General features: G+C 40.8%; 1 protein-coding gene and 1 non-coding gene across 2 annotated transcripts; one reads left to right on the top strand and one right to left on the bottom strand.

Annotated features, from left to right (window-relative positions):
• Positions 1-626: 626 nt before the first annotated feature.
• On the top strand, positions 627-10869 carry LOC121334546 (putative short-chain dehydrogenase/reductase family 42E member 2). Its single transcript, XM_041401798.1, is given in 11 exon segments — positions 627-965; positions 1494-1589; positions 2589-2646; positions 3263-3381; positions 4462-4537; positions 5958-6040; positions 7299-7436; positions 8427-8492; positions 9146-9209; positions 9964-10037; positions 10624-10869. Coding segments are annotated over 11 exon segments (1359 nt in total).
• A 1525-nt stretch (positions 10870-12394) lies between these two features.
• On the bottom strand, positions 12395-12476 carry TRNAL-UAG. The gene has a single exon. It is a non-coding gene; the product is annotated as a tRNA-Leu (tRNA).
• Between the last annotated feature and the right edge of the window lie 198 nt (positions 12477-12674).

The raw sequence follows: 12674 nt of genomic DNA on the forward strand, positions 1-12674 counted from the left end.
CGCGGGACCGCCCGAGGCCGGGGACGGGCGGGGGCCCGGCCCGAGCACGAGGCCCTGCGCTGCCGCCCGGCCCATTTGCAAGTGAGATGCAGAGAGCCCCGGCGGGGCTCGGGTGGCTTTGAATGTTTAATTGCGGCCGGGGCAGGGACTGGGTGTCGGAGGGAGTCGGTAGCCACGGCCTCTGAAATGTCCTGACTGCCGGTGAGAAGCCCTAGAAGGGCAAGAACCCCCATGTTCAGCAAATAAGTCATTCACTATTGCTTTTTTCTTAATGCAGTTATTAACCCTTTCTATAGTATAGCAGCTATTTTATTCGAGTTCCCCTCGAAAGCAAGGGATTTGATAGCCTTGTTCTCTGATACACCTTCTTAAGTTATAAGGATCAGGCATCCCTCTTCCTCCTGACATCCTCATCTATCTCAACTCCAGCACTGCCAATGATAACAACTCAGTGTATTCTTAATTTATGTTTAGCTGCTGGTACTTAGAAAGAAGCTGGAAACACCACTTCTCTCAGTCTTGGCAGTAAACTGGGCACTGTAAATTTTGGGTTCCTTTTGTCTTTATCTCTCTTAGGCAGGCTGCATTAAAGCCAGATTTTGCTGCTGTGACTAGATCTTGTCAATATGAAACTCCCTGAAATTGTCTGCATCCAGGAGTGTTATGGAGCAATTTTCTCCGTGTAGAAGGAATTTTCACATGTATCTGGTGGTGCCGGACAGTATTTCATGGACACAAAACCGAAAATGAGTGGAGTAACACCCTATCACCGAACCTCTGACTGCAAACGGAGCAAACATGCTGGAACACTCAATAAAATCAGTATGAGAGCCGTGGTGACAGGAGGTGCTGGCTATTGTGGATACAAGCTGGGATGTGCTCTTGCCAGCATAGGAGCTTCTGTTGTTCTGTGTGACATACACAAGCCTTTGTGGGTGATTCCCAGTGGAGTGGTGTGGATCGAGGTATGATAAATAATATCTTCCCAACAGTCAAAGTTAGTTCATTTGCCTTTTCAGTAATGTCTTCCTAGTTTTCACAGAATCCAAATACCTATTGCCAACTGTTTCAAATTTCAGTAACCTTTTTAACTGTGTGAACATCCCACATGAGTTTTGGTGAATGGATTTTAGTATATCTGAAATAAGGAAAACCAGCAAAACCTGTAATGCACGGAGCAGTTTCACTCCTGACTCCTCAGGATCCTGCCTTCATCTAGGCCTTAGTTTAACCACCTGTAGAATAAACACAGGACTATTGTGAACCTTAATGAATGTCTTCAAAGTTCTTTGGGTTCTATGGAAGAAAAGTATAATTATCAGCAAGTAGGGAGGTGTGCCCAGTTTTGAGTCCCAGGATACTTGTACTTGTAAAGGATGCGGTCCTATACATGCATTCTATATATGGATTCCCTCTGTGCTAACCCACTATATGACAAATGCTCACCTGCAGCTTTCATCTCATGTCCAAATACCTTTTCTTGTGTATTACAGACAGATATCAGGGATTACAGTGCCATACTGGCAGTCTGTGAAGGGGCTGACTGTGTGTTTCACGTAGCTTCATATGGAATGTCAGGAACACAGCAGGTGAGTCCACATAGTTTTGGTTTTGCTCTGTGTGACTGCCCACATGGAGGGTGAGACTTTCATGCTGTAACACTGCATGACAGATTTAATTTCTTCATATTGCCCCAGTTTCTGGTAAATTGCTCTGTGCAAACTTGAGTGACAGCTGCAAGCAGACTGCTGGCAATGATTTCCTGTCCATTAGAGGTTCCACCAGCACCCTGGGAAGGTGTTTGAGATGGAAATGGCATTGAAAAGTTCTGTGAAAACAAAATGAAGGACAAGGGAGGCTGGTTCCCTCCAAAACCCTGATTCTTCCCTAAACCTTCACATGAATCTCCTAGGTGTAAGGTCATTAGGAGGAATAAAACATTAACTAAATTATAAATTACTTCAACCTTAACTAAATTATAAATTACTTCATATATCTGAATTATAACAATATTTGAAGTCTTTCATTGTTCACCATTGGGTAAAAATGCACTTGATGTAGGACTCTGAGTCACAATTTTATAATTACAGTTACAAGCCCACACACACACACACACACACACACACACACACACACACACACATCCACACACAAACACACCCCTTTCTTACTTTCTTTAATAAGAGGAACTTCAGTAATTACCCTGTCTGGATAGAACAGCTCACTCAAAGTTGTTTGCCACTGAGCAATACATAACTGGAATTGCTAGTTAGAAGCAACTGGTCACTAAAGTGCTACTGAAACACAGATATTTAACATACTGCTGCAAGATACGTAATAACTGGACATATATTTTTAGAAGCACTACAATTTTCTTTGCTTCAAGCAGACTAGTCTTTAATAATACAAGAAAAATACAGGCATAGTTTAAAAATAATGATTAGACTTAAGTCTGAAACAGCAGTCTAAATGGCATTTTTAATAATCAAAGCACTAAATTATGTTTATTTGGGGATGTTTATAACATCCCCCTATTGAATTGAGTATGTATTATTACTATAAAATGCACAATTTTTTTCTTTTCCTAGTTGCATAAAAAAGAGATTGAATCCGTAAACATTAATGGAACAAGATTCATCCTTAATGGTACGTATTTAACTGTGCCACTGGGTGTTAGTACAGCATATCAAACATCATATCCAATTTAGAGAAAGCCAGCTGGCCTTTTTGGCACACTCTGTCTGTCACCAAGTACTTTACATTGTTGGCAGAAAATGAGGAAACCTGTCATGGGCTGGGGGTGTTATGCTCAGTTCTGCTACGAGGTGTGATATGAGAGCCAGCACTGTACTTCAGCTACTTCAGCTGTTCAACACCTTGCTAGACTGATGTCAGAATCTGTATTCCCTGTCTATTTTGTAGTAGTTAACTACTTGCTTTTGTAGTAGTTAACCTGCTTGCTAACAACTTGTGTAGAGGCAGTGAGCAGCCCTTGAGGCAGAAGGACTTCTGTCCTGATGCCAGCAGGCTGGAGGAGCTCTCCTGAGGCACCGTGCTGGCACCCAGCTTAGGATGTGCCAGCGTGTAAAGCACTTCTACACTGATGTGCCCTTTAAATATGCTCTGCATTTCAACTCACCCAGTCACAGAATGGAAGGCTTTTCTCTTTTAAGATTTGACACTTTCTTAGAAAAAATGGCACACTAACTTTTTTCCCCCAAATAATTTTTCTACTAAAGTAATTGATTATTCATTGCTGCAGCCTGCAAACAAAGAAACATCCCTCGGCTGGTCTACACCAGCTCAGTGAATGTGGTGTTTGGAGGGCTTCCCATTGAAGATGGGGATGAGGAATCTCTGCCGTATTTCCCAATTGACAAGGTATTTCATTGTGTTGTATTTTCAAATTTCTCTGTTTACTTCCATGTTTCTGAAAAAGCCTGGAGTTTTTATAACAGAGTTTTGCCTGATGCAAGCATCCAGGCACAAGAAAGGCCAGGTGGAATGAGAATTTTAGCAGCCTGGTCTAGTGGGAGGTGTCCCTGCCCATGGAAGAAGGGGTCGGAACGAGATGATCGCTGAAGTTCCCTTCAACCCAAACCATTCTGTCATTCTATGAAAGAAAAAAGAAAACTCTTTACATTCTTTGAATATGCTATTTACAACCTTGGCACATCAGTTTTATGTACATCAAAGTATATATTTGTTTTCCTATTAAGGCCTTGATTTTGGAAAATAACTCCCATAGTGCTGCATTAACATCAGGGATATTCCACCTGGACATGAGGATTCTGTTATATGGCTTGGTGCCTCTTTAGCTATTTATTACCCACATGGTTTTTCTGCTTTTCCCTTAGAGGATGACATATATTCAAGGTAGAGCTGATCTGGAAAAGCAGCCTATATTTATATGGTTTTATTGCATTTAATTAAAATAGAGAAAGTACTTCTGGCTGCTTTGCATACACAGCTGTTTTTTGTGTCCCTCCTCTCTCCATCAAGTACTTCACAGTCTTTCAAGAAGTAGAGATGGAGCTAAAATATGAATATTGCAAATAACATTTTAAATAACACTTTCTCTGGGACAATGCCACATGGAAGTGAGCAGGATACTTCAGACCAAGTGTAATGACTTCAAAACTTGGCTTTTGACTTTTCCGTTACCTGAAGAAGAAATCCAGATTACAAAGCAGTGATCAATTACATTCCTGGCAGCATTCAAAACATACATATATTTATTGCTTCTCAAATGTGCTGAAATTAATTAACCAGATTTGCATATAAGAAAATGCTTCCTTACCTTAGAAATATTCATGTGTTTTACACCAAACCTAATACCCCACAACTTCTGCATTTTGAGGTATTTGTTGCCATCTGCTAAGTGAAAACCAGTGAAGAAGAGATGCCTCTCTGTCCCATCATTTCAGAACAGATACAAATGTATTTGTTTTTTCTCTGTAGCTCGTGGACCACTATTCCAGAACCAAATCGATTGCAGAACAAATGGTACTGGCAGCTAATGGATCTTCACTAGAAGGTACTTTTGTCTGAGCATGAATTTGTAGTAGAATTTACTTCTCCTCCTCTTGTTCCTCCCCAAAATCCTGTGTCCTGTATCAATCCTTAGTGGACAAGATTGCCCAGCAGTTATGAAATTAATTTACCAACCCCCTCTCACAAATTAAAGTATTTTCATTTAAAAATTACTTTTAATTGGTTTTAAGTTCCCACAATGTCAGTAAAAGGTTTTAGCATGGTAGCAGTAAGTTCAGTATGTCAATGACAAATAATAAGACAGCTATAAATTAAACAAAAACAAGTGTTTAATGTCACTGCCTTATGCAATATAAGTAAAACACGAATGCTGATTAAATTGTTACATCCACACACCCCCTCAAGTTATATATTAAAATCTGAAGTAGGTACCTGAGCCTAGGGCCTGGAATTATTTATTAGTGCTTCCCAAAGTTTTCCATGTTGAGGAAGCCAGTTATACACTTGAATACTTAAGCTCACCTGTGAGATACTATAACTGCCAGTGCAAAACAAATTAATGTAAAGTGCAACATGATTCTATGTGACCAAGTGATACTGAGCTAAATTTAGCTGTGGACAACTTACAGAAAAGACTCTTCACTTGATACTTGCAGAGGGCTATTACAGATAGAAAGTCCATGATGGGAGCTCCATCCCAACAAAATTATTTTGTTCAAAATAAGAAAAGGGTTTTTTTTTCCCTTTATTTCCTTAGCAGCTCTTCACATTAAAGCCTCTCCTAATTAAAGGACCAATACACAGTTCTGCATTTGTCTGTGAAATAGAACCAAACATCCCATTTTGATTCTGTGTCATAGCAGGACTGATATTTTATATGTTTACAAGTACTATTAAGAACAATTATTAGCACATGATGAAACAGCCAGCTGATGTACCTGGGAGGATTTGATTTTTATGATCCCACTGAAATTGTCAAGAGCTTCTACCTCACTCCAGTGGGAGCTGCACCTGCTGCTGAGGGAATCTTTCAGCTCTGCCTTGTACTGCTAACAGGTCACTGCTTCCCATCAATAATTTTGTGTGGGATTAGTTGGTTTCATTCCACTATCCAATATATTTTTCAACAACCTGCTCACTTCAGTGAACTCGTCACCACAGCCAACACATTCACTGGCACAGGGACAAGGGATTGATTAGAAAGATTTTTAAATATTGGTATTTTCTAGGAACACAACTATGCTTGCAGGACTTCTCTCAATCTTTTCTTGCTATTTTGCATGCTCTGATTCTCCCATCTTATTAGCCAACTACTAATGCAGCACTTTTTGGTATGTATTGTTTTTTAAGGTAGTGAAATGAATTTAGAGTAAGTTCTGCTGCCTCAGCCTTTGTTCATACAAACAAAGATCTGGTGTAGTGATGTGAAGGTCTCTTAAGAACGATCTTGTCCCGTGTTCTAGGAGGTGGAACACTCCACACGTGTGTTCTTCGCCCACCAGGAATCTATGGACCAGAAGAGCAGAGACACTTGCCAAGGCTAGCAGTATGTCATCTGAATTTTTAACCAGCAGTTTTCTAGGATATGGGTAAAAAGCTGAAAGGAGCATCGCTTATTTGTGTTCTAAATTGACTGATCTTATTGGGTAGCAATTCAACAATTCAATCATCTGCTGAGAATATTATAACTTTTTAAAACAAGCATTATATCTGTAAAGTGTAGATTTTAAAGCCTTTGTTTTTTTATTAAATACAAACACATGAAAATCCAGCTTTATGATTTAAGGATTACTGTAAGATTCAGGCCAATCCATGATATTTCAAATGTCTGTTTACATGCAACTTACACCAAATGGTTTTAAATATTAATGAAAAGAGATACAGCAAAATATCTTATTTCCAGTGTCAACTATTAACAGCTTTCACTGTCCAATGAAGCAGGTCCCAGAGCTGGAAGCACCCTTTGGTACACCAGCTTACTGAAGGGCAGCAGCTGAGGTGTTCACATTTTACTCTTTTTCACTTGCTTTTAAATTGCAGGGCCAACAGATGACCTGTAGAACATGGTCCCTGCAGAATTCTGTCAGCCAGTTATTGTAAAAGAATTAGTGTAATATAAAGTTATACTTTATATATATGTTATATATACAGAGCTTTCAGGAAATAATAAAGTTGAGCACATAATAGATATTTTTGGTTTGTGGCTGAGGTAGGAAATTATATTGCAGTCAGCCAAATTATATGTTATCATCTTGTAAATAATTTTAAGAATGGAAAAGATAATTTTAGTTAAATCTGAGATTTTATTTTAGCCCCTCTAAAAATATAATATTTTTAAATTTCTATTTGCTTTTGAGCTTTATTGTTCTGAGCCAGTTTTAAGGCATCATGCAAATGTCATGTTTTGCACTTTCTAAAAATCACCTGTTCAATGAAAACTGGGATGCTTTCCTTCCAGCCAAAGTGTATCTTCCAGTTTTTCCTAGCCAAAGCTATTTGATAAATTTGATCCAATTTAGTGAATACTTTTGATCCACTCAGAACTGTAACTTAACTTTCCATACAATATTTTACTTATCCGTAGAACAGACTTGTATTTTTGTAAATTCAGGAATATTGCAATACATCTTTTGACATTTTCTCAAGAGCAGTTCCCTTGAATATTTTTAGTTGATTCATGTATTTCCTTTTTTTTTTTTTTTTTTTAAGTAGAGCTAAACCTACATTTAGCTGGACAAGAAAGTACACTTTACCTCATTCCAAAACTCATTTTGTTATGGTTTCATGTTTATTTATACCTACAGAAGATTATTGAGAGAAGGCTACTTAGCTTCAAGTTTGGGGACCCTACTGTTCAAATGAACTGGATACATGTAGACAATTTTGTACAAGCTCATATTCTAGCTGCTGAAGCTCTCACCCCTGAAAAGAACTACATAGCTGTAAGTACACAGTAAAACCACCACAGGTCTCACTTGACAGTGGATCCTGCCACTGTATCCTGTGCTACAGTAACCTCTGCAGTAATTAGAGTTATTGTCCTTCAGCTTACGTTGTTGTCTGTGTTTGCAGCTGATCAGTGAGCAATGAGCAATGTGGGATGGGGCACAGTGCTGGCTGTTGCTGTTGGTTAAGAGATGGAATATTCAGTTCTGTAAAAATGTCTCCATCTTTGCATTTTTAAAAGGCAATATTTATAATTTCTGGAAGATGAGCAAAGAATGTTTGCTATGTTGGAAATGAAAGTGGAAGTTCAGGCAGATTCATCCTGTTCCCCTGTACAGGTCCAGATTTAATGTTCTGAACTGTGATGGTCAGTTCTTCCCATACCATGTGCCAACAGACACACATTTCATTTGGGTTCACTGCTTTCAAAAACAGTCACAACTGTTTTCCTCCTTGTAAATACAAGCTTTTAATCCCCTAGAAACATTGCCCTGAGAGTACATTAGAAAGGGGTTCAAAGTAGATTAAACTACCTTTTCTAAAACCCTGAAAGCAAAAGGAAAGCAGGAACGTAGAGCCTGGCTACACAGGGGTCTGGGTTCCAGTGAGCCTTAAGTAGACCCAGAGCAGAACATGTCCCCTCCTTTGGTGGCCACGTGCCAGCAGCACCAGTGAGATCCAGCACCAGCTCCAGTGGTGCCTCTGCACAGTCAGTGCAGCCTCTCTGAACAGGCACATCCATAATAAACCATTTATTCCAAGGCATGTTAACCACACAAGCCACCTGATCACCAGTCCTGCTGCACCCAACAGTGCCACTGAATGAAACACAAGCAGAGAGTTTGTGACTCTTGTGTGCATCCACTCGGATTTGATATTGCTGTATTATTTTTAAACTGTTCATAAGGGGTGAGATAAAGAAAAAGAAGTCAATATATATGCAGTATTATTTTTACTGACTTGTCTCTTCTCTACCTCTTTAACAGAGTGGCCAGGTGTATTTCATTCATGATGGAGAAAAATCCAACCTTTTTGAATGGCTCACTCCCCTTGTACGTGCAACACTGATCTCCAAGTACATTCATTTCTTTAACTGTATGCAACTCCAGCTTTTGTGTGCATGCTATATTTTGTATGTTTGCTTTGGGTGGGAGAGTTCCACATGGAACTCTCTGAATGTGGGTTTAATTCCTGCTTGAATTTCAGTGTGATTAGCACTGTAACAAAGCCCACCCAAAATACTGTGTTAAAGCAAATGTCTTCCCTGAGACCAAAGGACCATCTAAAGCAGCACCCTGTCCTGAGCTGTTACTGTCCTCATTTATGGGGCATGCAGATGGAATAATGGGCATTTTGGGTGGGCAAAAAGTGTAAATCTTAAGTATTCATCTGTTCATTCTTTTCAAAATACCATGTTGTTGTTAATGATAGGCTCAAAACCACAAACATGATGTTAAATTAGGTATCAGCACACGATGACATTTCGATTAATTATTGTAATTTCTTTCCTTCTTTTAAGATACAAAAACGACAGTGTCTGTGGGTGGCATTTAACTGGCATCTCCTTAAAAATGAAAAATAGCAAATACTCAGAGCCATGATTAATTTTAACAGTAAATATTTCCATAAATATCTTCTATATTGAAACTTTAAAATTTGTTTAAAGTTTCTGGGGGTTTTCATTGTTTTTTTAAATCTTTTTCAGTTTGAAAGATTAGGTTGCAGTAAGCCATGGATAAGTATTCCTACTTCTTTAGTCTATGCATCAGGTAAAATATTTTATCAACATTTCTCTTTTATGTCCAAGCTACTCTCATTCCTAACTGTAATATAATATTGTTTTATTTGCCCACAATTTTCATTTTCATGTATAAAAATAATATGCTCACCCAGTGTTCAGCAGTGTAAAACTCACCTCTGCAGTATGCTGAAAGCAGAATGATCCCTTATTCAAGTCCCACTAAAACAGGTTTTATGTATGACCTAATAGAGGGTGTGCTCACCCAGTGTTTAGCAGTGTAAAACTCACCTCTGTGCAGTATGCTGAAAGCAGAATGATCCCTTATTCAAGTCCCACTAAAACAGGTTTTATGTATGACCTAATAGAGGTATAACTTTGTGGAGTTGATACAAAAAGTTAAATGTAAAACTCCATTACTTTATTAAATATTCTGAAGAGTATCTGCTTTGCTGTACGGGTAAATGTCTTGCTCTCTCCAGAATCAACCCCCCACTGCAACTCAGACAGAATCCAACTGAGTTCTCTGTTGCCACATTTTTTATGAAGCCTCATGACCTTTTCACTACATCTGTGCCCAACTCTTTTTTCCCTTTTCCAAATCCTTTTTCCACAAGCACAATTAAGATTAAATCCAGCCCCTTGTGAGCAAGTAGTTAGATGGTGTTAGCAATGTCAGGTCTGTGATTATCCTTAGTGAGCATTTACAGAGTGACAGAAGTCACAATCACAGTGGCAAAGCAATTTACTGTTCTTACCTGAAGTCAAAATCTCTTGTTATGCAGCCACATTCATGGAACACCTTCATTCGATTCTGAGACCAGTTGTTGACCTGCCCCCACTGCTGACCAGAAATGAGGTAAAGTCTGTGTTTGTAAACTTTCCTTAATTCCCACGGGATCCATACATGTTCATCTGAGGGAGACTTTCAGTCAGCAGAAAGCAAAATCCACCCAGAGCTACTTCAGCCTCCAGTTTCCAGGGCAAATACAGGCATTGTGTACAATTCAGGCAATATATTGTGCTTGGTTGCCATGATTTTTGAAAAGAGCTTATGCTTGCAATGTGGGAGAGGCTTCTTCAGCTCCTCTCTTCCAAGAGTCAGTATCCTGTATGCCTTGGCTGGGCCTTTGGGAACCTACGAGATGACTTTGGTCTGACTCTTTGAGTACCTAAGCAACAGAACACTTGCAGAATATTTTTTGTGGATTTTACAGATTCTACTTTGCATCTTTTAATGTCTCTTTGTGCTTTCAAGAATCTCATTTTGAGTGGACAATTTAAAAAATAATATGTGCAATACTCATAGGACATTGATATAATATTGTATTGGGATTTTTTTGTATTTTACATTTCCTTTAACTGTGTCTTTGCTACCATTTACAGTTTGTTCCAGCTGCCTGTGCAGTCATACCTTTTTGTATGTTGACTCTTTTTCCCTGCAGGTACAGAACATTTCTGTAACTCACACATTTCGAATAGACAAGGCACGAGCTCAGCTGGGGTACCGCCCACAGAAGTTTGACTTTGCTGATTCTGTGGACCACTACATTGAATCCAGACCACGCTCACATTATAAACTCTTCCTCAATATTTCGCTTACTTTAATTGTTACTTTAATTTTGGTTTTTCTTTCTTCAAAACTTGGTGGCCTTTCAGTTTTGCATTTTTTTAAAGAAAGACGACACTGACCTGCATGAACTGCACGGTCACAGTATTGGCTACCCAGATCATTCCAACTTCCACAATAGTTACTGGCAAAGTGAAACAAAGAGGCAGCTACTTTTGAATTTACAAACAATATCATAACAAACAAGTGGCTGGACCTGAGAAATTAAAATACAGTAAACAATAATTGCCAAATCACTGAAACACAACCAGAGTCAAGATTGTTGCTTCTATTTCAAACCAAAACAACAACTTTCCAAATTGATTGCTGAAGTAAATGAGAACCTGCAGGAAAAACAAGAGCTGCAGACAGCCTGCAGTGCTTCACTAGTGAAGAAAATGGCTGAAATAAGAAGAGAGACTGACCACAGCTTCCGTCAAGGCTCACTACCTTGGGGAACAGAGGAACAAGCAAAGGCACAGATAGAACAGATTACTGCAAATAACACACACCAGGCTTACAGAGACTGCACATTGTGTGATTTCATGAATTAGCTCTAGCACCACATCTAAGGGAAAATAAAATTGTACTTGAAACATTGCTGAAGTTCGTGCTGTGCCTCTGCACAATTTCCCAGATCTGCTCCCTGCCCTGCCCCTGGTGCAGAGCTGTGGGTATGTGCTGGTAGGGCTTTTCACAGGTCAAAACCGGGTATTCTAGTTAAATTGGGAGTTACTAAGTAAGTTACATTGGTTAAGTGTATTTATGACACAGCAGAGGAATCTGCTGCTATGAGTTGCACAGATCTTTGTACAGCTTCCTTCACCTCCTGTAGTTAAGGGCCACAACTAACACAGTTCAGTTGCTCCTCAGCTGAACTTAAGGCCCAAGTCTGTTTTGGCACCAAATTTCTGAAGTACGGCAGTTGTACCGAGCAAATCCCTGCAGCAGCTGAAGTGAACAATGTGTTTTTCACGTTACTGTTCAGCTAAAATAGACCTAAAGCACAGTCCAGCTCCTTCCCATCCACCACTCACGGCAGAAATTTATCAGAGAAATCTCTTTCCCATGTGCATCTTTCCAACCTGTAACATGGAGAGAGAACTACCAAGAGCACGATGTGAACAGTAGAGAGCTTGGCAAAGGACTAGGGATGAGAGCTTGAGAAATCATGGTCTGGAGGGGAGTAATCATGGATGGGTTTGAGAATTGTGGAGAGGATGCGAACACTGGCACCTCCCCTCCAGGGGAATCCAGGGCAGGCCACAAAGCCCAGGTGCCAGGCCCGTGGGTCGGGGTGCTGTGAAGCAAAAGCAGCGCAGGAAGGCAGAAGCCCTGAAAATTTCTGTTTCTCGTTTTACTCTTCCAGCAAGAGACCCACACAGTGGATAATCCCTTTTCTCCAGTTCATATCACAGCTTTCTGTAATATTGATTTTAACGACTGTGACCGACAGCCCCCAGCACTCACGGCGCGCCGTGCCCGGCCCGAGCAGAGCCGCTCGTACCGAGCAGAGCAGCTCGTACCGCACCGGCCCCGGCGGCAGCTCCCGCGTTTCTGCTGTGCGGGGGGCGAAAAGGAGCCGCCGCGGCGGGGACAAAATAACTTGGCAGCGGTGGGATTCGAACCCACGCCATCGAAATGACTGGAGCCTAAATCCAGCGCCTTAGACCACTCGGCCACGCTACCGCCTGGCTGCTCAGACGCCCGCCAGGCCTCTTTGACGGGGGCAGCGCCGTCATTCTTTCCCCTCCTCTCTGGGCACTGCCCACCCGTGTCCGCGGCACCACAACGCCTGTAGCGGCCGCCGCGCCCCGTGAACGCCGCCGCTGCCGCCACCCCCGGCCCCGCGCTCTCCGTGCCCGCGGCTGCGGCGGCGCCGCCAGG

Source organism: Onychostruthus taczanowskii, unplaced genomic scaffold, assembly GCF_017590055.1.
Source record: "Onychostruthus taczanowskii isolate IOZ18803 unplaced genomic scaffold, ASM1759005v1 scaffold19, whole genome shotgun sequence".
Classification (NCBI taxonomy): Eukaryota; Metazoa; Chordata; class Aves; order Passeriformes; family Passeridae; genus Onychostruthus; species Onychostruthus taczanowskii.